We start from the raw sequence: 22,957 nt of genomic DNA, 5'->3' as shown, positions 1-22,957 counted from the left end.
AATTCAAGGGGTGATATATGGTGCTGAAACAGTCTGAATATGCATTCAAAAAAAAAAAAAAAGTGACCAGAATTGTGATTGATTTTTATGTCTGTGCTTTTATGTCTGTGCAGACCTACTAGTCGCTACAGTTGCTCTTCTTATAGTAGCAGGCAATGAGATCCTGTATGTAAATTGTGTTGCAGACTCATTAGCGTTACTGCTGCCTGGTTGCTAGCTGAGACACCAGTTCTGATTTAGGGTATTTTGACACTTAGCAACAAACTAAGCTTTAGTGAGCAGGTGGCTGAGCCAAAATAGTAGCAGAGTTCGCAGTTAGCTGAAATAATAACAAGGAATTGCTGGTCAGAATATGCTTTCTTTCTTGATTTATTAAAACAGCCCAGGAAAAGCTCGTTTGTGAAGGATCTACTCCCACGAGACACCTGCTTCAAAACCACTGTGGTACAGGTGTGTTTCTCTGCATGCATGGGAACAATTCCCACACAAGGACTGTACCGGGGTCCATCCAGTAGACCTGTTCAACTGTGGTGACCAAAGTACTCAACAGTACGTGTGTCCTGCTTGTTCAGAAGACCTTGAACAACTTGGTTTTCATCTCTCCCAGCAGCCTATGGCTGCCTTTTGAATCTGCAACTGTAAATCCGCCCTCTGTTTCAGCCTGAAAAAATGGGAGATGTCTCAGCTGATCTGTTGGATGATCTCTCCCAGCTCTTGTGTGGTGTTTCCCTTTCTCTCTTCCTGCTCAGGCTGTACAGAGGGGCTGAGGACATCCACTCTTCTTCTGAGTGATACCTCAGTGATACCTCAAACTGGGGACCTCCTTGCACTGGTTTCCAGACCAGCTATCACAGTTGACTGTCACCTGTCAAACGTCATTCACAAAACAACTTTCCAAGCAAGGAAGACAGCATGAAGCTGTCACAGTGCTGTACAGTGACCAAAGTCTTCCTCTTTCTTAGAGAGGAGAGCACTACACCTGCCAGCAAGCCCCTCTCAATGTGCCAGAGAGCCAGATTAAAACAAAAGAAAAGCCAGAATTTGAGGAGAGCCCAGCCGTCTACTTCAGGCAATGCATACTGTGTTGTATGCTTTGCTCACTCTTTCCTTACTCCTTTATGCAATGTGTTTGTCCTCTAATGCAGGGGTATGAAACCCAGGGCTGAACGTCAGGCACAGCCTGCGAATTCACCTCATATAGCCTGTGGCCACCCAGTTCTTTTAAAACATGACCCTTGGCTTGCCCAAAGCCCTGCATTCCCAGGGTGGCTGTCTAACAGCAGTTCAAGGAGCAGCATGCTCCTGGGTGAAAAGACAGGTCCCCACCTGTTTTCTGGTCTCCTGAGGCCAGAAGAATCCTCTTGGGAGGTCAGAGCATCCATCCCGGCTGCTACTCACAGCTCTGTTATTTCATTGCGTGGCCGTGAGCAAGCCTCTTCCAGAGCTCTTGTGTTCTGCAAAATGGGTCTAGAAATAGAAATTCTTGTCATGTGCGAGACTTGCCATCTGTTTGGGAACCTTGCTGGCAGGTTCACCGGCTGAAAGTTAAGTGTTAAAGGCTCTGCATGGGAGAACGAGAAGGTGTTTTGGGGGGTGGGTTGGGGTGGTACCTGGCAAAGCCTTGCAAGGACACATTCAATAACTGTGCCAAGAGTGGAGAGGCCTGGCAGCACAGCCATGGTGCAGACTGCTGCAGGTATTTTCTGCATGCTGATTTGGACACGAGGCTCCATATTTAGGTGTGTAGGCCAATGACTAGAAGCTTCTTGATTACCCTGCGGCAGACATCCATTCTCTTGGTCACTTCATAAGGGGCATCTGACCTGAACCACTTCAGAGGGGAAAACCTTGTTTTCAGAAGGCAGAAGAACATTCTTGGGGGAGTGGAGGGGGTGAGGAGAAGGAAGGAAAAAAAAAAAAAAAGCAAACAAACAAAAACCATCAAGATTTCTTGCAGTGTCTCAAACTGAATTTGCAAAATCACGAATCACTTTTGAAAATCTTGACAGTTTACATTTATAGATCACTAGGTATAAGGAACTAAGTTTTATTAACATTTCCAGAAGAAATCAATGAAGATATTGCAGAGAATTACGATCCCAATGAGGAAATAAGCTGCAGGAGAAGAGGAATGGTTAATATGCAAGGAGCTTTTCTCAGAAAAATACCACTGCCATTATTAGGAAAGCATGAGGAAAAGCAATATATAACTCAGGACATGAGTGAATTGTCTGGCTTAGGGGAGAATGTAAAGGAGGATTGTTTTTTAAAAAGTTATTTTTAAAATGTAAGCAGGTCTTTAAAACACAGGCAAGCACTCTCCATATTACATTCACTAGCACAGGGAATTCAACAAATGAACAGTGACCCCGAAGGGCTCCATCCCAGATGATAATTCTCATGCAAGGGGTATTTAAGGGTACCCCTGGGGCTGCATGGAGATTGGACAGGGACCTCTGCGACAAGTGCACTGCAGTAAGAGAGGAAGAATGATCGGCCAACTCTGTGGTATAGACTGGAGTTAACAGCATAAATTCAACCCTGCTGTTACTGGTCAGATCCTGGAAATGCTTATATGAGCACCTACCCCCGTTATTGCCATGTGTTAAATTAGATTGTTTCTTAGCAATAGCACTTGAAGAGCCCTTCACAAGGTAGGAAGGATGAAGAGACATAAAGCATAGACATGCTGTAGGTGGCCCTGCTTGAGCAGTGGGGGTTGGACCAGATAGCCTCCAGAGATCCCTTCCAACCTCAGTGATTCTGTGATAAAAAAACATGAGCTTGGCATCCCTGTGAATTGAGGGAGGGTTATTCTCTCTCCATCATGAGGTGAAGAAAGCTGATGTCCTCTACAACTAAAACTCATCTTGTGGGACATTATCTCACATGGTTCGCACCCTTGTTTTTGCAGGCCCAACTTGAGACATCCTAAGGGGCCAGTGCTCAACACTGTTGGACAGCTGACTGCCTCAGAGGTGCCTGAGGATGGGTGTGTACCTGTGTGTGTAATGCATGTGTGTCTGGAGACGCTGAGCGCACTGTGGTAGATAGCGCAGAAACATTTAACCAGAGTAACTTGAAAGACTGCCTAAATCAACAAGAATGCAGGGAAACAGCTTTGGAAATGGACAGATTATGTTGAGGCAGAAGCACTGAACCTTGAGCTTCTGTTGCTCTTGCCCTCCCATCTCAATGTCTGATTTCTGAGCTTCACTAAGGTACTCAGGGCTACCCAGCCAAACAAATACCTGAGCCAGGCTCAAAGGTACTACAGATCTTCCTGTCAAACTTCCAGGGGACCAAACCAAAATTCAAGCTACAGGATATATAATGTACCTTACCAAGAAATTGATTCATTTTCATGTCAACAATCTCTACATGCGTTTTCAAAAATAAGTATTTCAGTTTAAAGGGAAACCTACTGGTAATGCTTTACAATCAATAGCAACTAAAGTGACTGACTCAAAGGCAATAGAAAACCATCAAGACCGTAGCAACAGAATGAAACAGGCTTTTATGGAAGTATAGCTGTGGCTAATTTTGAATGGAAAGCATCACAACCTTACTGCATGTTCTTCTAGTGTGCCAAGAAAGCTGTGTCAGTGTTGCTCCAGATCACTCCAAACCATACTGGAGCAACCTTCAGTGTAGCAAAAGGACCAACAAATGTGTTGAGGGAGAAAACACAGGTGAAAGGTGTTTCCAAGGTTGACATAAAAGTAAAAACTTTGATCTCCGATGAAAAAAGAAAACCTGGCTGGAACATGGAGATGTTTTTTCACTGTACCTGAGACACACCATTGCTAATTTGATCTACTCCTCTGGCAAAATTTCTGAGTCAAAGATAATACAGCAGTGTCTTAGTTCAGCATTTGCACTAGCATTAAATTAAATCTATCAAAGATTCATTTAGGATACAAGCATCCAACCTGGGCTAATTAAAAGTAGATCCCTGTTTCAGTCAAATGGTATTTCTTAGTCAATAAAGAGCATAAAGCCAAACCAAGACCTGATGTAAACTACTCCAACTCTTAACACCACAGCTACTCTCCCCCATTTTACTATGAACAAAACTTAGTTAATATTTTTTCTTTTAAAAGTTGGCACGTTATCATTGCTCTTGTACGTGCTTGGATAAGATGCATGTCTTCCTGAGAGGGGCAATGTACTTTCATTGAAGCCAGCTGGAGCTAAGCACTTTTTACTTGGTACCTTTCAGAAACAAGTGTCTTTTACTTCCTGAAAGACACCGATCCACGCTAGCAAACATTATGATGGCTGTAAAACCAGGGAATAGAGAGCTGAATAGAGAACTGACTTCCATGCAGATGCTCAAAAATCAGTTTCAGAGATAAGTCAAACTTATCCTAAACCACCTTTCAGATCCCTCTTTGGTTGATCTTACCACCTTCCTTGATTGAATGATTTATAAGCAAAAAAATAAATAAATATAAAAAATTCCCCTTTCTTTGGTCTCAGCAGTGGGTTCAGTTTTCTACCGTATGGAGTTATGGTCCCTCCCTTTTCACAATCTTTGATTTTCTTCCAATTAATGCCCTTGATTTTCTTTTTTCCTTTTTGAAATCAACCTAAAGTCAGGATATGTGACATCAAGGGAACAAACAGACTTCTGAAGAATATTTACCAGTTTTTCTTTGTGTCATTATCTATCTATCTTTTCTGGTGTACACTGGCAAGACTATTGCTGCTCCTGTATCTGACTTCGATGACCCCTGTCCTTTACCAAAGGTGGCTTGCAAGAGTGAATGAGACCTCCTGTAGCTGAGTCAGGAACTCATAAAAGATCTCAAAATTTGTGATGCAGAAGAAATGAGGAAGAGGACAATCACTGATATGTTTTAATTATTTGATGTTCTTATATGTTTCTTAGTTTTTATTTTCACGGAACAGAGACAGAAGCCCAGAGTCCAAGCTCTCTCCTTGATGATTACAGTGATGGGTGTTTATGGCCAAGTAAATTGGAGGGGAATGGAATTTCTGATCCCTGTTGGGACAGGTACTTGCCAAACTTAATTCAGTTACATGCCAGACACAGTAACTTTTAAATCCAGGCTTCAACTCCATCACCACAAATTTCTGTCACAACCTAGCCTCAAGCTGGTAAGCTTGCTGTGGGGCTGAGGGACTGAACATCTCTGGACTCTGCTACATATGCTCAGTTGGACTGTGTGAGCCCGACAGCCTTGCCATTGATGACTTTCCCTAAGGAAGCTCACTAGGCTGAGATTTGTCTCAAAGTGCCAATCCTACTGGAAGAGAAAACTTCTACTTGTGTTATGACTGTCTGGATACATAAAATCTATGAATAAGTAAATAAAATATAAGAACCAGACAGAGTCCTTCTGAAGTTAGTTATTTCAATGGCCCACTGCTTCAGTCACTGTTATCACACCCAGAGCAGAATGGGATACTCCAAAACTGCCCCACAGACAAACTACGCTGCGTGCATGCTGCCACAGAATTTGAGGGCTGAAAGAAGGGATCACATCACTGGAATCATGTCCACAGATATCCCATGCCTTGGCCAGGATTTCTGCCTTCTGCCCTTTATCTCTGTGACAACCCCTCCTTCTGCTTTTTGTGGGGACTGCAGCATGCCTGAGGTTTCTGCCCTGCATTTGGTAAGGCCGGGGAAGGTGAGGTAGCCTCAGTCAGGGCTGGGGGAAGGCTCCAAAGAGCACCACAAGCTCCAGCTTGCCCTGCTCCTCCTCCCAGACAGCTCTTCAAGCACTGCTCAGAAAGCAGTTACTCTCTCTTCGCTGGCTTTCTGTTGCACACCTCCTGAAAAAGTCCAAATAGCTCACAAATCTTCATGACTGCATTTACCCATGACCCAGAGTGGTGAGAAGTCAAAAGAGTTACCTCCAAACTTGGGATGCTCAGTTAACAGCAGATTTTTGAGAGGAGTTAGATTTCCTGCCGCACTTTATGGATTCAGTGTGTGACCCTCATTAACTTCCCCAAAGCAACGAGTATGCTGCCTCTGCAAACGGGAGCCCTGCGCCTGCAATCAATCACCCAGAGCTGCAAACACCTAATCAGTCATCCCAGCTGGAACCATCAGCCCTCCACCAGAGGAGGATGGTGGCAAAGAGCACACGCAGCCTAAACAGTCGTTACCCTCATCTTGTTCTTCTGCTAATCCCTTCCCTCACCCACTACATTTGCTCCCACCCCTGCAGGAGATGAGGTGGGGACTCAGCAGGCAGGGGCTGCGTGCACTTCACCATCCTCCTGCAGGCCCCACCACACTGTCCACCCGTCCTGGCCTATTTCTGGAAGGACTTTCTGGGGGAAAAAAGTGTGTGACTGACATGTACAAAAGCCATGATAGTGCTGCAAAGTGGCTGGCAAGATCAGTCATGCACTCCGGTTTCTGAGCACTTGAATTTGTGATCTGCTAATGTCTCCTGTGTAAATACAGAGAGATTAGGGGAAGGTGAATATATAGGAAGGGCAAATTTCCCAGACCCTCTACACATGCTTGGATCTGTCAGCTCAGAACTGCCATCCATGCACAAAACAGACAGAACCAGGGGGAACACAGCTGCTAAAATCTTGGGAAGATTGTAGCTTTATCCTGTGTCTGACTGGGCAGCATGTGGCCCAGCAGCACTATTATTTTAGCCTGTGGTTTGTTTCTCAGTGCCCCCTAGCTCATTCTTTCTGCAAATCCTATTAAATGTTGCTTTTCATAACTGCATAGGATCTAGTTCAAGATCTGATCAAGTAGCACCCTATTTGACAAATCAATCCACTGAGTAAATTGTGCAGTAGCATCCCAGTCAGCAGGTACAAATTGGGCTCTCAGCAGTTTCTTTGATGCAGTAGAAAAGCCAGAACAGAAGCAGAAATCGTGCAACCTGTTACAGGAGTTCTCAAACACAGGCCTGCTTAGAATCATGAAAAGCAGCAAAAGGAAAACCGAGTAAAATTATTGTTGTCATGGAAAAGCATTCACATAGACAAAAGGAAAATACACCCCACTTTCTTTTGAATCCAAATTGGCCTATTAAGATCTGATGCTGTAGGTACTGCTGAATGTGCGATGCTGCTCTTGCTCTTAAAGCCAGAGCTGCCTCTCTTGGTGGTTGCTGCTTGGAGACTGGGTAATATACATTCTGTGTTCAATACAGAAGATGTGATAGAGCAGATTCACACTGCTCTAACAAGCTGAAGTACTCAAGCTATCAGTAATGGCACTTGGCCAAAACCTTGCAGCCAATCTGCTTGAAAGCAAAGTGAGCACACTCCATGGGTTTTGCTACTCTGCTGTAATGTCACTGTTACAATGTTCTGCAATACAGTGGAAGAAACCTGAAATAAAATGAAACCACGTTCACCTTAAGACAAAACTTTCCCACACAGTTTACTTGATCAGAGAAAATCTTTAAAGATTTGCATTTAATTTTGGTGAGCCAGAAGTCCTCTGAAGTGAGTGAAATTGGACTTGTACATCCACTCCAAATGTTGCACTGCTGGTGACTTGGATGCCTGATCTGGGACTTCCCAAAGCATAGTGTACTTCTGGCTGCAAAGGACCTACACTGGCACCTCCCAGGAGAGGAAAATAACTGTTAGTGGAGTCTGGTCAGTTCCAGTGACTACTGAGCCATTGGAGCCAATCCCTACACAGATGTCCAGAAATAGGAATCCAATTAATTCCTGATATCAGAATTGCTGTCCTGGCAGCTGCCTAGTACCTCTCTTTAGAGGAGAACTCCAGCTCTGACAAGGAGAAGAACAATATTGCCAGGGTGGATTGCTTCCTATGTATTTCCAGAAGGCTTGGGGGAAAAACTGAATTTCTTCTCATAAACTCCAGTCCAAACCTATTATGTCATCTGCATGAAGAAAGGAGAAGATGAATGGGGCAGAAGGAAATAGATGTGTTTGCTATGCAAGAAGCTGTGTGAGCTTTCAAGTCCCTTTTGTGATTCAGTGAGAGAGATACCAATGTTTGGTGTCACTGGTGACATAAAGGAACCAAAGTTCACTTGGTGACAGATTATGGACATCAGAAATAAAACTGCATAACCAATTTGCCTGCTGACCTTTGTGTTGTTTTTCATACAATCTGTTCTGATCCTCTCCCCATTTTTGTCCCTGGTTGTATTATTTGTTCTCTGGCAATCAGTGACTAATACTTAAAAATCACATTGTATGGATTATCAGCATTCTGTGTCATATAGGATGTAACACCCAAACTACTGAACATGAAAAGAACAGAACCAAACATCTCAAGTTGGAAGGGACTCACAAGGATCATCAAGTTCAACTCCTGGCTCCACATAGGACCACCCAAAAACCAAACTATGTGTCTGAGAGTGTTGTCCAAACACTTCCTGAACTCCAGCAGGCTCGGTGCTGTGACCGCTGCCCTGGGGAGCATGTCCCAGAGCCCGATCACCCTCTCGGTGAAGAACCTTTCCCTAACCCCCAGCCTGACCCTCCCCTGTCCCAGCTCCATGTTGTTCTCTTGGGTCCTGTGACTGTCCCCAGAGAGCAGAGCTCAGCTCCTGCCCCTCTGCTCCCCTCATGAGGAAGCTGTAGACGGAAAGCAAGACACCTCTTAACAACTGGCCTACACTGCAAGCTATTTTCTTGGGCCTTTAAAAAATGACTTGTCGTGAAGGGGTCTAGTTGGTCCTCTATACTGGCAGAAATCGTTTACTGACAAAAAGGCAGTGAGAAGGATCTCCTTCTTCATTGCACTGAGGTCATACTCCTTTAAGAAGAGTTGCAAAATATTTTAACTGGTGTGAGGAACTGGAGGTGCACCAGCCCCCAGCACACCTTCCAGTATGCACAGCCCACCGTGCCTCAGGGCAAACACAGGGTGCATGACACTGGAGTAGCCTCAGGGCCACACTGAAGAGACAAATTAAGAAGGAAGGAGCTGTGGGAAATGTGATGGAGAGAGAAAAGGATGGTTTCATTTTGCTTGTACCAGTAAGGTATTAAAGTACTGCAAAGATGAATGCAGTGTGTTTACCTTGACCATTAGTTCATTGGGTTTGCAGAGATCAGGCTAATTAAAGGCTGAACAAACTAAATGCTCTGTCCTAGTAAAAAAGTAAAAAAAAAATAATAAAAAAAATCCCCAAAATAACTATGTTTTACAATAGCATCCTGATGTTACACAACTTCACTAGAAAGACAGCAGTAAGACACTGCATATTTATTTTACTTTCTTATATCCCTGACCCCCCGCAGTGTGAAGTCTGCTTTCTTTTTTTTCCCCTCCTTTTTCCACTTAAATGATGGCTTTTCTCATTTGCCTAACCTCACACTTTCAGATGTGACCACAGTTGGATGCAAGTTAATTTGCAGCTTGATGATGACACTTCCCCAGTGCTAAGTGTCTCTGAACACAAGGGCAATTTTTTTTTCCTTGGACATCAGTAAGTTTGATGAGGCCAACAGAGCTTTGGGAGCAGGGTTTATTAGTTAAAAGCTCTTCCAGAGCTAGCTGATTGGAGCACATTGTTTTATAATGCGAAAACTGTGTCTACCTTACTTAACCAGCTCAAAAGCAGAAAATAATTCACTAGCATGTTGCACTGGGATTTATAATGACCCTATGTGAAGCTTACCTTAGTATATGAAAATGTCTTTCTATAAACTAAACTGTTTAGGCAGCAGAGGCTTTGAAACATCTTTATAGTAGTAACTAAATTAGCTCAAGTTGTTTGCTGTATAAAGGACAACAAACCCAACAAACTTAGAAGTTTACCTTGCTGTTTGCTTAAAGTACCACTAAGGCTGCCAATGGGATTTGGAGTCAGTTTGCATCACTGTTGATGTACATTGTATTAGGTTAAAAGGAGGCAAATTCCCAAAAGATGCATCTTGGTACAATCACAATCATGGATACAGCTCGATTCATGTAAAGATGCCTTCAAAGCTCAAACTGGACTAGAGTATGCCACACTAGAACAGCATGAGGTTTTCCTGCTGATTAGAAACTGGACTTGTGGGAGAGTAGAGACAGTTTTCCTTAAAGCTGTGCTATTAAGAGTTCACACCATGGCTTCTGAACACGTGTTACGACTGTTGCTTACAGTGTACAGTCTATTTCTACCTCCTATGAAGTGAGCAGTAGTGGTATGAGTACCTCTGTAGCAGTACGCCTACACAGGAAAATATCAAAGCCTTCAAGACACAGACTGAATTGTCTGTACAGCTCTTGGCCATGCAGCTACCACAGATGATGGTCTCCCGGCCACCTCTCACACCTTCTGACCAGGAACATGTGTTTGAAGTAACAGTGTACAGTGCTGTGATTTGCATCAAAATGGTCTTGCAGCATAGATTTTTTCAGCTCAGTTTTGTCTGAAGAGGTGACTGAAGAGTGCACCAAAAGCTCTGCAAGTGCTGATAGCCATTCAGATGAGTCCAATAAGAACTCTCTGAAATGCAGTATACCTATCAGTTTTTCAACATGAGCTGATTCAGCCTACAGATCTGCTTCTGTTAATCTTATTAATGCAAATATAGCCTAAGCATACAAAGATTGACTTATATTTCCCCATAGTTACCCTTCACTCCATGAGGTCTTGACTGTTCAGTTGTCAGAAGTTCACATAGCGTATTACTATTATTCTGTAGGCTATTTCCAAACAGAGGAATTCTGTAAGGAGAAAAAAGCCACGTGAAGGACACCACACAGTCCTTGTGATATTGAAATGTACTTACTTTGAAGAAAAGCAAAATACAGGTAACGTTAAGAGCATCTCAGAATCCTATGTATCTACACAGTGATGAAAAGTCAGATGTTTTTCAAATATCAATGCCCTATTTCTTACCAGTAAGTTGTTCTAGAAAGCTGACCCATGGTCTTTTCAAGGCAGTCACATTGGTGGTTGTGTGAGATAGCGGGGTATTTCATGAAATAATGCAGCAAAAGATTAAAATGTGTTCAACTCTGAGCTTTTAACCATGGCAAGTTTTAAATCCATTTGTTTCAGCTGCAGTTTAGTCCCGGTTTAATCTAATGAACTTGGATCTCAACAGAACCGCCTTCTACCTGCACAGGTAGGCTACTCACAGGTAGGCTACTACTACTACTCATTAGTAGTGTCCTTTCAAAATACAGATACTCAAACCAGATTAATTGTTTTTAAATGGTACTTAAAATTGCATGATACCAGAAGAAGTTCCAAGGACAGAAGAAAGAACAATCACAGGTGTGGAACAGCTTCCATGCACAAAGTGACTAAATGAAAAATACTTGGGATTTGAGGGAAACACAGTATAAAAGCCTATGAAATTACAGACAGCAAGTCAGACAGGGAAGTTCTCCCTGACTCTTCCATTACCAGAGCTACACAGTGTCAAAAGAGATTAGTAAGAGAACCAGGTTCAAAGCAAATATGACATGGTTCTTTGTATCTCTTAGTAGCATACCTGGGGAAATCTTTGCTCAAGCATATGGTATATGGTAAAAGCTAACTAAGCTACAAAAACTCACCAAAGGGAAAGACATCAAAGCTACTAAACCAGAGGCAACAACGCATTTGTGCCCAATAAGGGGGCTACCACAACATAAGCAAAACACCTGCATCTGCAATGCCACTTGCTGCTGGTGCAGTTTTCACTATACCAGACATTTCCTACTTCTCATGTTTCAGGGTGTCATGGTCCACTTGGGTGTCTCAAATTTACTGGAGACTTTACTTTGTAAATTAAGTACTTTGTAAATCTACTTTGTAAATTAAGCTTTATTTTATGAGGTTATTGGGAAAGAAAACAAACATCAGACAAGGGCTCAGTCTCCTTTGTATGGACTAGTCTAATGTATTCTTTAACTCAGCACCTAATTCTTGAGGCTTCTAAATCACAAGTTCTGTAATTCATGTAACTCATGCACCTATGGGCAAAATAATTTCCTAGTTGAGAGCAAGAATGCTCATTCTTCTTCCTTCTCCCCTACCCACAGTTCAGGTATGCCCTGTATCCCACCAGGAAGCACAAAGGCCTCTTCTGTCCTGCTGCTGTTGAATCTGCTTCAGAAGATTTTTGAGTAAGCTGACATATTAACACCTTCCAGTCTGGAAGTTGGTTTATACAGTTTCCATAATTTAGTGGATTCTGAAAAAAATGCCAGACAATTAATATGCAAGGCTTATGGCTGCAGGAGACAGCAAGCAGCAGTTGACAGTGGCTGCATAATAACCTTTAGACCTTCCTGTCCATCATGCCTTGCCTACATATTGCTCTGGCCTCAACCTAGTGCACTGCTCCCAGCTTACTTCAGCTGTGTGTTAGCTGAAACCAGAGCAGAAGCTGTGTGAACAGTCACAGGGGATCACTTTTATTCCCTGACCAGTACTGGGGAGGCCAGAAAAACAAAACCACATTTGGGCTGGGCTGCAGATGACTTAGGGAAACTGCCAAGCCCAGCCTGGATCTTCTCCTAGCACATACAGCTGGTTTGCAACTACTGATTGCCTTGCAGTTCCCAGTTTTCCAGCCCCCAAGCCACCTTCTGAGTTTCCTTTCTCCATGTGATCTGCCAGATTTGCAGACAAAGCTCGTTTCTAAGCCTAGCTGTGGACCTCAGTGTGGGCTTGCAGACTTACCTGCAGAGGGGATGAATCCATGTGCTGCTAGCCTGTGTCCAGCTCCAGCGACTGCCAGGAGGTTTGCTTTCTGACACTTCTGCTGCTCTCAGTCACTCACTCACTGCTCTTTCAGAACCCTGCGATGAAACCCATCAGGACTCAAAGACTTATATGCAGGCCCCATAGACTTCTATGCATCCAGCTGGAGCAGCAAATCCCACACAAGTTTGAGGTTGACTGTGAGTTTATGGTTACCAAAACCATGGTACTCCAACATCATCGGTGTTAAAGACAGAGGCAAAGAAGGCATTAAATGTCTCTGCTTTGTTTACATTCCTGTTTGTGAAGTGACCATCCTCATCAAGTAATAGACCAACATATTCTCTAGTCTTCCTTTTGATGTTAACATATTTGAAAAAGCCCTTTTTATTGCCCTCCACAGTACTGGCCATCTTCAACTCTAATTGAGCTTTGGCCACATGAATTTTCTCCCTACAATGGCAAACAGCATCTCTGCAGTCCTCCCACCTCGCTTGACCTCACTTCCAGCGGCCATAAGCTTCTTTTTTCCACCTAAGCTCTAGAAGATCCCTGTTTGGCCAAGCTGACCTACCGGAGCACTCACTGCAACTCCAGATTTTAGTCAGGTACCAGCCCATGTACAGGGGATGAGTGGTTGAAAACCTAAAGGCCATCCTCTGTTTGTCCTTAGGTTTTTATAAGCAGCTCTCTTCCAAGCGAGCTGGCCAGCAGTGCTAAGAGCTGTTGACATCACTGGCCTCCTTCACAGTCATCACTGAACTTCTCTTTGCTCCCACATAACCCTCTGTAAACTACCTTAAAATATTTCCAATCTCCCAGTGAACTTTATTCGGTTTAATGACTGTTAGTAAAATGCCTCAAAATATTTAGCTGAGAAGAGCACACTTTAGAAGTGGGATGCAGGTAAGGTTTCATTAGGAGCACATCGGCCTCTTTAATGGGCTCTGACATGTTAAAGTAATTTCCAGGGGAAACTGGGGATTCTCTTTGCTGGCACAGTGTTGTGCTCTTGAAATCGTCAGCTCTTCCAGTTCATTTGCAAAGGCAAATAGTCAAACCAAGCCTGTACATTTATTTATTTATATTTAAGTAAAGCTAGGGCTTTCTCCCTAGCACCAAAAAGGCACCTTCAACAGCATGGCTCAGAAGCAAATTTTTCAACTTACTCTTACACTTAGGATGCAGCAAATAGTGTCTATAGTGCTATAGCACAGAAGAAGTGACTGATTAAAACACAGAACACATGATGCAAGTGCAATCAGATATGCTTTATTTTAAATTCCTATTACACTGTAGTAATAAAAAGTCTAGAATGGAAAGCAGGTTTATAGGCAAGAGCAAAAAATGGATAATTTTATTAGGTGATGTAGACTGTGGTAGAACTGCTTAATTACTTAACAGAGATTGTCACTGTGCATTTACAACATACTGTTCAGTCCCTCGTGCCCCAGAGGACTTCTGTAGGAGACACTGACATTGCAGAGCGTATAAACGTGGTCCCGTAAGCTGTACACAATACAGGTGTAACCATGCTTGAACAAAAGCCCCAAAAGGTCTGGTGTTCCTGGATCCAGGGTTACTCACTGAGCATGTGAGGTGGTGTGATATGAATCTTTGCTTTGCTCCACATACTTTAGCAAAAGAGCAGCTTGCATTTCTCCTCCCCTGGGCTTACTTATTTTTAACAACTGGTCACTGGTTTTGTAGAAAGCAATGTGTGGCAAGAAGGGGAGCAGAAGGCATGCCATCTCTCCTGCTCTCTCGCTAATGAGACCATAAAATGACATGGCCATGCACAATATAGCCACAGTGTTTAACGAGCACAAGGCTCCTTTTAACTTCTTTGAAAGCTCAGTTATCTCAACCACGCTCTTAGTATGGGATATGCTCTTACACACTTTGGCCAGGGGAGAGTCACCGCACGCGGGCATGTGACTGTGGCTTGCACATATTTGTCTCATTTGAAAAAATATCCTGAGAAGGATTTTGGGAGAGATAAGAAATGGCCACACACACACCCCTCCTTGCCTAGCACATGGGAGTTCATGGCTAAGGATGGAATAGCACCTACATGGGAGACTAATGGAAAACATAGATCCAGGACAGTCTCTGGGCCAGAAGGGCCTCAGGAAAGGAATGAAGCCATAGCAGGCCCTACTGCATCTCACAGAGGAATATGCTCCAAGCAAGGTAGGAAGCTGACCCAGCTTACAGAGTTTCTGCTTCTCAGGATGCATGTTTATTCCTGTAAGCTGAGCTTCTGTCCCTAAATCTTCCTGGGGTGTTCCATGTAACAGGTCCTGATTTTACAGTGGTCATGATTCCCAGGGAATGCTCGGGCATGATTTAATCTAGGTTCATCCTCAGGTGGCAGTTCCTGTGCAGGACATTTGTTAGGCTTGTGGGGCTGGAAAGCTGCCTCTCAGTCCCTTTCGCTCCTCTCTCCCTTGCCCCATGAACAAGTTGGTGGGGCCTGGACTGCTCTGCAGCAGGGGACACCCTCAACACACACATAGAAAATGGAACTATGAGGCTTAGGAGAGAAGAAAAGGCAGAAAAGTATGGAGAGCACAACCATATGCAAGAGATGTGACCAGGAAATGCAAGTTTGGTGGGACAAAATCTGAGCAGGGGCATGAAAAACTACTTATTTTCAGCAATCAAAGGAACGGAATAGCAAATTAACAGCATACAGGATGGGCAAAGGGCATGAAACAAAGTGAGTATTGTATGGGTGCAGGCATGCATGAAAGAGCAAGAGAAAAAGCATAGTGAAGCAGCAAGTGAGAACAGGAAGCTGGAAATACTTTGGAGATATCAAACCCTGAGAGATGATTCCAGCAAAGCATGCAGTCCATGAACTGGAAAATTATAACACTGTAGGATAAAGCAGTCCTGTTAGCTAGAAATACCTGTTTTTATTGCAGCCTGAATGATCTACCATAAGGTTGTGTAATTCACTCTAAGAATTTATAACACTGGGTTCTTCCTTTTTTCTTTTCACTGAAATATCAGGCCTTAATTAAAACTAAAGTTCAGACTACTTTGGTGAATGAAGCCTTTCAGATTCCCTTGCAGCACTAAAGCTAAAGTCCATAAATACAAGTGAACTACAGCAATAATATGTCCTAGAATTGCCTTTGATTACGTGTGTCTAATTTTGAATCATTCACCATTCAAATCCTTTTTCATTCTCTCTTCCCAGTGTTGTTGGTTACTTTTTCATATCAAATTTTGTGCAACACAAATGATGACCAAAAAAAAAAAAAAAAGCAGATTTCTACCTCTGTCTCTATTTTGCTCCCTCTTATGTGATATTTTGAAATATAATAAGAGCTAAATGAAGGGATGAAGACAGCACCTTGGTTCATGGTTTCTGAATCTGGATGCTCAGCTCACCATACACATGCCTCAAAGCATCACAATTCAGGCTTGCAATCAGCTTTCGTAAACCTGGCCGTTTTGGGATACATTTTACTTCCCAGATCAAGGTAGAGTTCGATGGGATTTGCCTGTAGGTAAAAAGGAAAGTAACAATATTGTCATCAGTCAGCCAATGCTCTCAACCTGACCCAGGTTTGGAGAAACTGAAGTTGGGCAGTATTAGACTTTTTTTTTTTTTTAATGTTTCACTCATTATCATAAATGTCCTATAAATTATTCTATTTTCCATTCTTCTCAGTGCTTATTCTGTCAAAGCCTTTTCTAGCCTTTCCTCCAGGCTGATTTTAAATTTCCAAAATGAATCAGGGCTCCTCTGCCTCCTGTCACTTCCTCTCATGATCACTTTCAGAATGATCTTCTTTATAGGCATGATATATTTTTTCTACTTTAAAATTCCATTTTACCTGTATATTATAGACCACAGCCTGTTGGTGATTCCTTAAATGGTTAAATAAGTCCTCACTATGAAGTAGCAAGGGCATCCCCATTGTGCAAGTTTGGCTCAGTGCTGATGAGCTGCAGAGCCCCTCTGCCATAGGCACAACATCAGGGGATCTCCTTATTAGCCATTTCAGATGACTTCTTCATGTCCATACAAATAGGCTAAAGTGTTCTTGGGAGTCCTGCTGTTAGCAGTTACTCTTTTATATTATGTATGACTACTGATAAATCATAGTATAAATCAACTGTATTCTGTACTACTCTTGATTTTCAGTTCTCACTACAATCAAGACGCACAGAGAGCCTTGAATATTGGTATCTGTGTTTTCCCAGAGCTTTTACTACCTTGTGTGCAAGATTTCGAAGGCTGATATTGATTGATTATGTTTGGGGGGATGTCAGGATACAGCTGCTCTAAGGGAACCAAAGGAAGAGATAGTGTAGTGGGGAGCTAGCTATAAAAATGAATGTTCTTTTCCTCAACATTAAGTAAGAGGATTATGAATTGAGCCAGTGTTTTCATCTCACATGGGTATGGTACTCTAAACGGCTAAATAAAGTGAGAGTAAAGTAAGCCTAAACTTTAGTCACAGTTGCAAATTCTCATCTTGTAGGATTTGGCTATTAGATGTCCTGTCCTATGCCAGGATCAGAACAGAAAGGACTGCTCAGACTTAGCACAAGTTGCCAGAAGATAAGGAGACCTATTAACTCTAAATGAGCAAGCCTGGGATCCTCCCACCTGTATATTTGTTTCAGTGCATGTCTGTCCCTGCTAAAATAAGAGGCATTCTAATTTCTTAGAGGTTAGCATGGGTATTTCTACATGGCACTACATTGCATTTTGCATATACAGTCATAGGTATCCTGGGGCACGTACCCAGTTTTAGAAAAGAAAAAGCAGAGGAAGCTCACATTTTTAGTCTGCATGTGCAGACTGCTTCTAGCAAATGTCTCCCCTCTTTTTATCTCTGTTCTTAATGAGATATATTCTGTTCCCCTCAGCTGGCCTGCTTTATCAGATGCCCACTAAAATGATAGTATGATAAAGCAATGGCTTCAATTGCTGTGCAAGGTTAAATACCATTTTTAATTTAGAATTTATGGGATGATCTGTACAGAAAGTGATGAAGGTATTAGAAGTTTTCCCATGCAGCAAGGTTCAGTCTACCTTCCTGAGTACCTGGGGGCCAGATTCTCTAAGGCTGGAGGTTTTCAGACCACATCTTCCCAGTACCCCAGTGGGAGCAGTGCTATTGTCTTTGACTTACAGTTCTATTATCTCTACATATGCATATATGTGTATATATATGTGTGTATATATATATATATATACATATATATACATATATATATCTGCAGGAAGACAACAGCTGTGCTGGGAAACAAATCCTACCTTTTCCCATTTCTCTACTGTCCTACTTATAAAACAACTTGCTTCTCTCTACACATACTAATACTAGCTGAGGTCTGATATGTAGAAACACTCAAAGTGACTTACAATCTATTGTGAATGCTTGCTTGCCTAAAATCCTTTTAACGATATCCATCACTGCCTGATTAATTCTCATCTGTCATGTAAAGACTGTGCCTCATGTAGAGACTGCTGCTGCCACAGGCTTTTCTGTAAGTTGTGTTCTTCATCTGCCTCCAGCTGATAGCTAAATATCACTATAAATACATTCCTTGTAAATAGCCAAGGCAGAAGCCCCCAGGCCACTTAATTCCTAGTATAAAGTTGTATCAGCTGGATCACACATCCCTATTTTATGTAATCGTCCATATGATATAGAAAAGCTACTTTAAAAATACAGTGAAGTCAAGAGTCGCATACCCACAAACAATTGCAAGAGATACATCCCATATATGACAGTCCCTGACAGACATGGAAGAAGTAGAAGGGAAAAGCCTAGAATAGGTTTAATTCTCTTTGCAAGTGTAGTAAAGCCACCCTAATCTGATTTTCCTGGGAGAGAATTCAGTGATGAATGGTTCTGTGTAATATGCTGAGCCATCACACACCGGAGCCATTTATCACTCCGAATGCACGGAGGCAAATGTGATTATTATTTAAATAAACTACAACTGCTCCCTGTTCTGTCCTCTGTGTGTATAACCTGCAGCCTTCATTCATCTCAGAGAAGTTAAATCACAGATTTTAAAATGACTAAGCTGATCCATTTCCATTTTAAATGATGCCAAGGGCACTACTACAAAGGGGAAAACATGGTGACTTGAGGGAAAATGACATTTGTTCCATGAGTCATGTTTCTCCCTAACTTCTGTGCCTTTGATGCACCTGACATTTCCTGCATCCTTGAAGGTGAGAACAGCCCACTGCATCTTTTGGAACAAAAAGGATGCAGAACAACAGGGGAGGCTGGCACATCTGTGCAGCAATGAGGGCTACTGCTGCAACTTGTGTAACTCAGGTGGACCGTGCTGAGTCATGTTCAGCAGCATCTGTGACATACCACGTGCACAAAGCAAGCGCAGTATGATGTCCTTCCACAGTCATTTTTCTGTCCAGCTCCACTCTGGAGACTGGTTTTGATCTCTTTATTCCTGGCCCAGGTGCCATCAGGCTCAGACCTCCCCTACTGGCTGCAGATAATACTGACAAATTATGCAGCTGCTGAAGCACAGGCAATTTTTCAAACTCCTTTTGCACACACCTGGGGACCATCAGCACAGGTAATGATAGATAGCATCACTTCAGCTGTCCAAGAATAAGCAATGGCTGCAAAATTTTCCAACGATCCCAGTTATACATCCTGGAACTGGCTAATGCCAAACTTATGACACTTAACTTAAATGGAAAGAGGGTATAGAGAACTACTTGTTCATCATAGGAGTACCCCTTTGTCAGCATGAAGTGCAATTGTGTATAATGAAGGCAGCTGACAGACTTTCTTTTTCCTTAGGCTTGGGAAAAAGTGCTTGCAGACCTGCTACAGCTATCACAGCAAACTCCTCTCTATCCAACACACATTTTGTGTCTTGACATAAGCTTGCAAAGATCATCTGAGGTACCTGAACATCTTGTATAATCATGATTAACATGAGTGAAGAAAAGCCCTATTTGAAAAGCAGCACTGGACTTGATTTACACATACTGAGTGAGTGGCAGTAAACACTTCATGTGTAGGATAAATCTGTCTTTCTTTCTTTCTGTGTTAGCAGCTCATAGGTAATATTGTCAAGCACTAAAAATTATGTAATACAGTGAAAACGTAAACTCTGTCTGCATTAGCAGCTACCCACAACCACGACACTGCTCTCCAACACCAGTACTGAACAGATGAAATGCTATCATTGCCCCTCATTGCACAAGGGACAACTTGACTCCTTCTGACTGTTGAGACCTATGGCTCCCCTGTGGATTGAATTTTAAAGTAAGGAGAGCGTCTGCATTACTCAGCGCTGCATTAGTTAAGTGTCTCTTGTAAGCTGTCTCCTATAAGCAAGAAGGTGATGAACTCCCAGCCAGCTGTGCTTGCTTCCCTACCTGAACTCCTTTTTCATTGTCTTCAGTACTCCAGGTCCCTCGAGGCGGAGCGTGACGTCCTCCAGGGTTTTTTTCAGAGGATTGGTGAACTCCACAATCACAGACATTTCTTTATCGGCCACCATCTCACCTTGAGTCTGCACAACAAGGGAAAGATAAAGCTCCACAAGCTGATAATAATAAAATGTCTCATGGTGAAATAAGTGGGGTTAAATACACAGTACCTGCAAGGAAAAAAAAGGAGGGGGAATGAAGCATGTAGCAAAACAGCATGAGGCAGAGAAAGTCTAGTTAGAAGAAAATTGGATGGGCCCATAGGCTCTACTACTACAGGTGTTTCTACCCATTGCAATTTCCCTGCAAGGCACGTGACAAGTCAAGAGGCAGGCTCTTGTTTCCAGAGGAAAAACACAAATCTGCTTGCAGAGTCCTGTGGCTGAGGGTTCAACTGAGGGAGAGGCTGGCTGAGCAGGGCCCCTCTCTCTTATTCTTACCCCTCCCCAGGCCCTCTGCCAGCCCTAAAGTACATGGCTCAGGCAGGGGTTTTCATCTGACGGCTGGTAGATCCCAGCTGGTCCATGAAAGACTTTAAAGGGCCTTCAGAAAGGTAGCTAAGGTAAAGAAGTATCTTTGCAATCAAATTAAAGCACTATCCTGGGGTCTTCATCCCTCCTGCAAATACTTACAGAGTCTCACAGTTGCAAAAGCTGGAAAGGCTCTGGTCTAAGGGATCGTTCCATGACAAATACCAATAATACTGACTGGAGCAACAGATGAGACACTCACAGCTAAACTCTCAATAGCTTTTAGCCATGTGAGTTAAAACAAACAAAACAAAACATACAAACAAACAAACAAAAAAACCACAAGTGGTATATTCAGAAGTTCTAGCCCATTAGGGGCCTTATATCGTCCTTATTTCAATTGCCCATTTAGATATGTGAAGATCACTGATACATGGGGTGGATTCAAAATCATCCTGAATTCCCATATATGCAACTGAGAGCATGACCTGTATTTGCCGAACTTATTTTTGTAACCTAATGTCAAGCTAAATTATAAGGTGTAATTTCCTCAACTGCTAATTCTGACAATCTCTTCAGACCACCAGAGAAAGATCAAAGCTGTATCTGAAGACATGAGAGGAAATACGCTTTTCAATCTTCTCCCTTACTTTCACATTAAGAACTCCAATCTGACAAACATGCCCAATGAAGAAATCTGAGAAGAAACCTAGGAAGATAGTTTCCTCAGATTTCTTTAAATAAAGAAAAATAAATAAAGCAGTAAAGCAAAGTTTCTTATATAAATACATATGTATACACACACGCACACACAAGCATGCTTAAAAAAATCCATCTATTAAAATTTCAGATTGTATTCACACAACACAAAGAAGCAGAGAAGAAACAGAGTTTTACTAGAAGACATGGTTATTGCATATACTAAGCATCCTTTCTTCATAAAAGCAGGGAGGATAAACTGTTCTGAAACTGAAACTGAGGATCCTGTATAAGATGTTCTGTTTACATAATGAATTGAAAGAACTTTCTACTTTTAACATTTGGTTATTGAAGATGGGTATTGAAGATAGCATTTATCTATCTTGTTCACCTCCTTTCTGGAATGCTCAGTTAAATGAAAACTTGTATTTGAAAATGCCAATAATCTGATCAGATCATTTCTGCAGACCAAGAAACGGAACAATTTTTTTTTTTCAAACTTCGCTGTAGTTTTAACCTACATTCTTTAAAAAGCTTTTTTTCTGCTGAAGGATGCTGTTTCATTTTACTATATATATTATTATATGGAAACCTGAACACTGTTTCAAATAAATATATGGGAGACAAAAGCTGTATAAACTTAGATTCCTTTCAAGGTCTTGAGTTTTAGGGATCTACACTCATGTTTATATAAAGTTTCCTGAATAGGTGTTCTGATATTATTAATTTTTTGTACTAGCAGGTAAAAAAATGACCCAAATGACATCATTCAGAGCAGATGAAGGCTCATCACTGTTGAAAATAAGGCATTCTATTTGGATGTCCAGTTATGAACTGAGAACTCAGACTTTTTGCAGTCTTTGCAATACAACACAGGGTCCTTGTCCTATCAGAATCACCACATTTCTGTAATTTCAGAGTTACCATGCCACCAACTGCAGAAATACTTGAAACTCCACTAACAGTGCATTCACAGAGTGGCAGAAAGGAATATCATGAAATTATCATTCCAAAGGATGTTACACACTCAATATTGGAGGAAGCTTCCCCAAAACTTGCACAAGCCAAGCAAATTCTCCTCAACAGTAGCGTCCTTCATTTTTCAGCAAGAAAAATGTACTGCATTGCTTTAAATATAACAGACTTTTCAGGTTGTCAAAGACTTGAGGAATTTGACTGAGTAATCTCTCTTCCACGTTTTGAGTTCCTCCAACTTTCTCAGGCCTTTTCACCTCCTTCCTCCACTGAGATCACTTTAGCTCTCTATTATAGGTGACGCTGTCAACCTCAGTCTTTAATGTAGACTACTCAGGCTAACATACACCCTCATACACTCCAGGTGGTAACTGAAGGTAACTGAAGACAAAAACACAGTCCCCTATCCCAGAAGCCAACCAACAGCCCACGCACAGCATGGTGGTCAGTCCCCTTTACCACAGCCATGAGATACCTTGATCCGCAGGGAAGGAATTTCGAGGACCGTTGCCTTCTGGGCGGCCAGGATCTTCCCTGTTTCATTGATCCGTGCTGTCACAAAGAAATGAAAGGAGGCTTGGTCCAGCAGATCACTGAGGTACTCGCTTGATGTGATGATAACATCGAAAGCACTAGCTAGGGGAGAAAAAGAAAAGAAAAAAATGCGTCTGAAGCAATCTAATGGCTAATTGCTCCTCCTCTCATGGCAGTTACATGAGTATCTCGGAGAAAGG

The 22,957-nt window shown here is 42.4% G+C and overlaps 1 protein-coding gene across 1 annotated transcript in view; it reads right to left on the bottom strand.

Moving 5' to 3' along the window:
- Nucleotides 1–13,892: 13,892 nt before the first annotated feature.
- F13A1 (coagulation factor XIII A chain) overlaps nt 13,893–22,957 on the bottom strand; it is a 61,915-nt gene continuing 52,850 nt past the window's right edge. The window contains exons 13-15 of the mRNA XM_084306728.1: nt 22,699–22,859; nt 20,026–20,162; nt 13,893–16,144 (exon numbers count right to left, since the gene is read on the bottom strand). Of these exons, the coding sequence (XP_084162854.1) occupies nt 16,000–16,144; nt 20,026–20,162; nt 22,699–22,859 (443 nt within the window). The 3' untranslated portion in view covers nt 13,893–15,999. The remainder of the gene's footprint in view (nt 16,145–20,025; nt 20,163–22,698; nt 22,860–22,957) is intronic.

The sequence above is a fragment of the Netta rufina genome (genome assembly GCF_964035555.1).
Source record: "Netta rufina genome assembly, chromosome: 2".
In the NCBI taxonomy this organism is placed as follows: domain Eukaryota; kingdom Metazoa; phylum Chordata; class Aves; order Anseriformes; family Anatidae; genus Netta; species Netta rufina.
The sequence above is the reverse complement of the archived record's forward strand: the minus strand, read 5'-3'. Positions and strand labels throughout refer to the sequence as shown.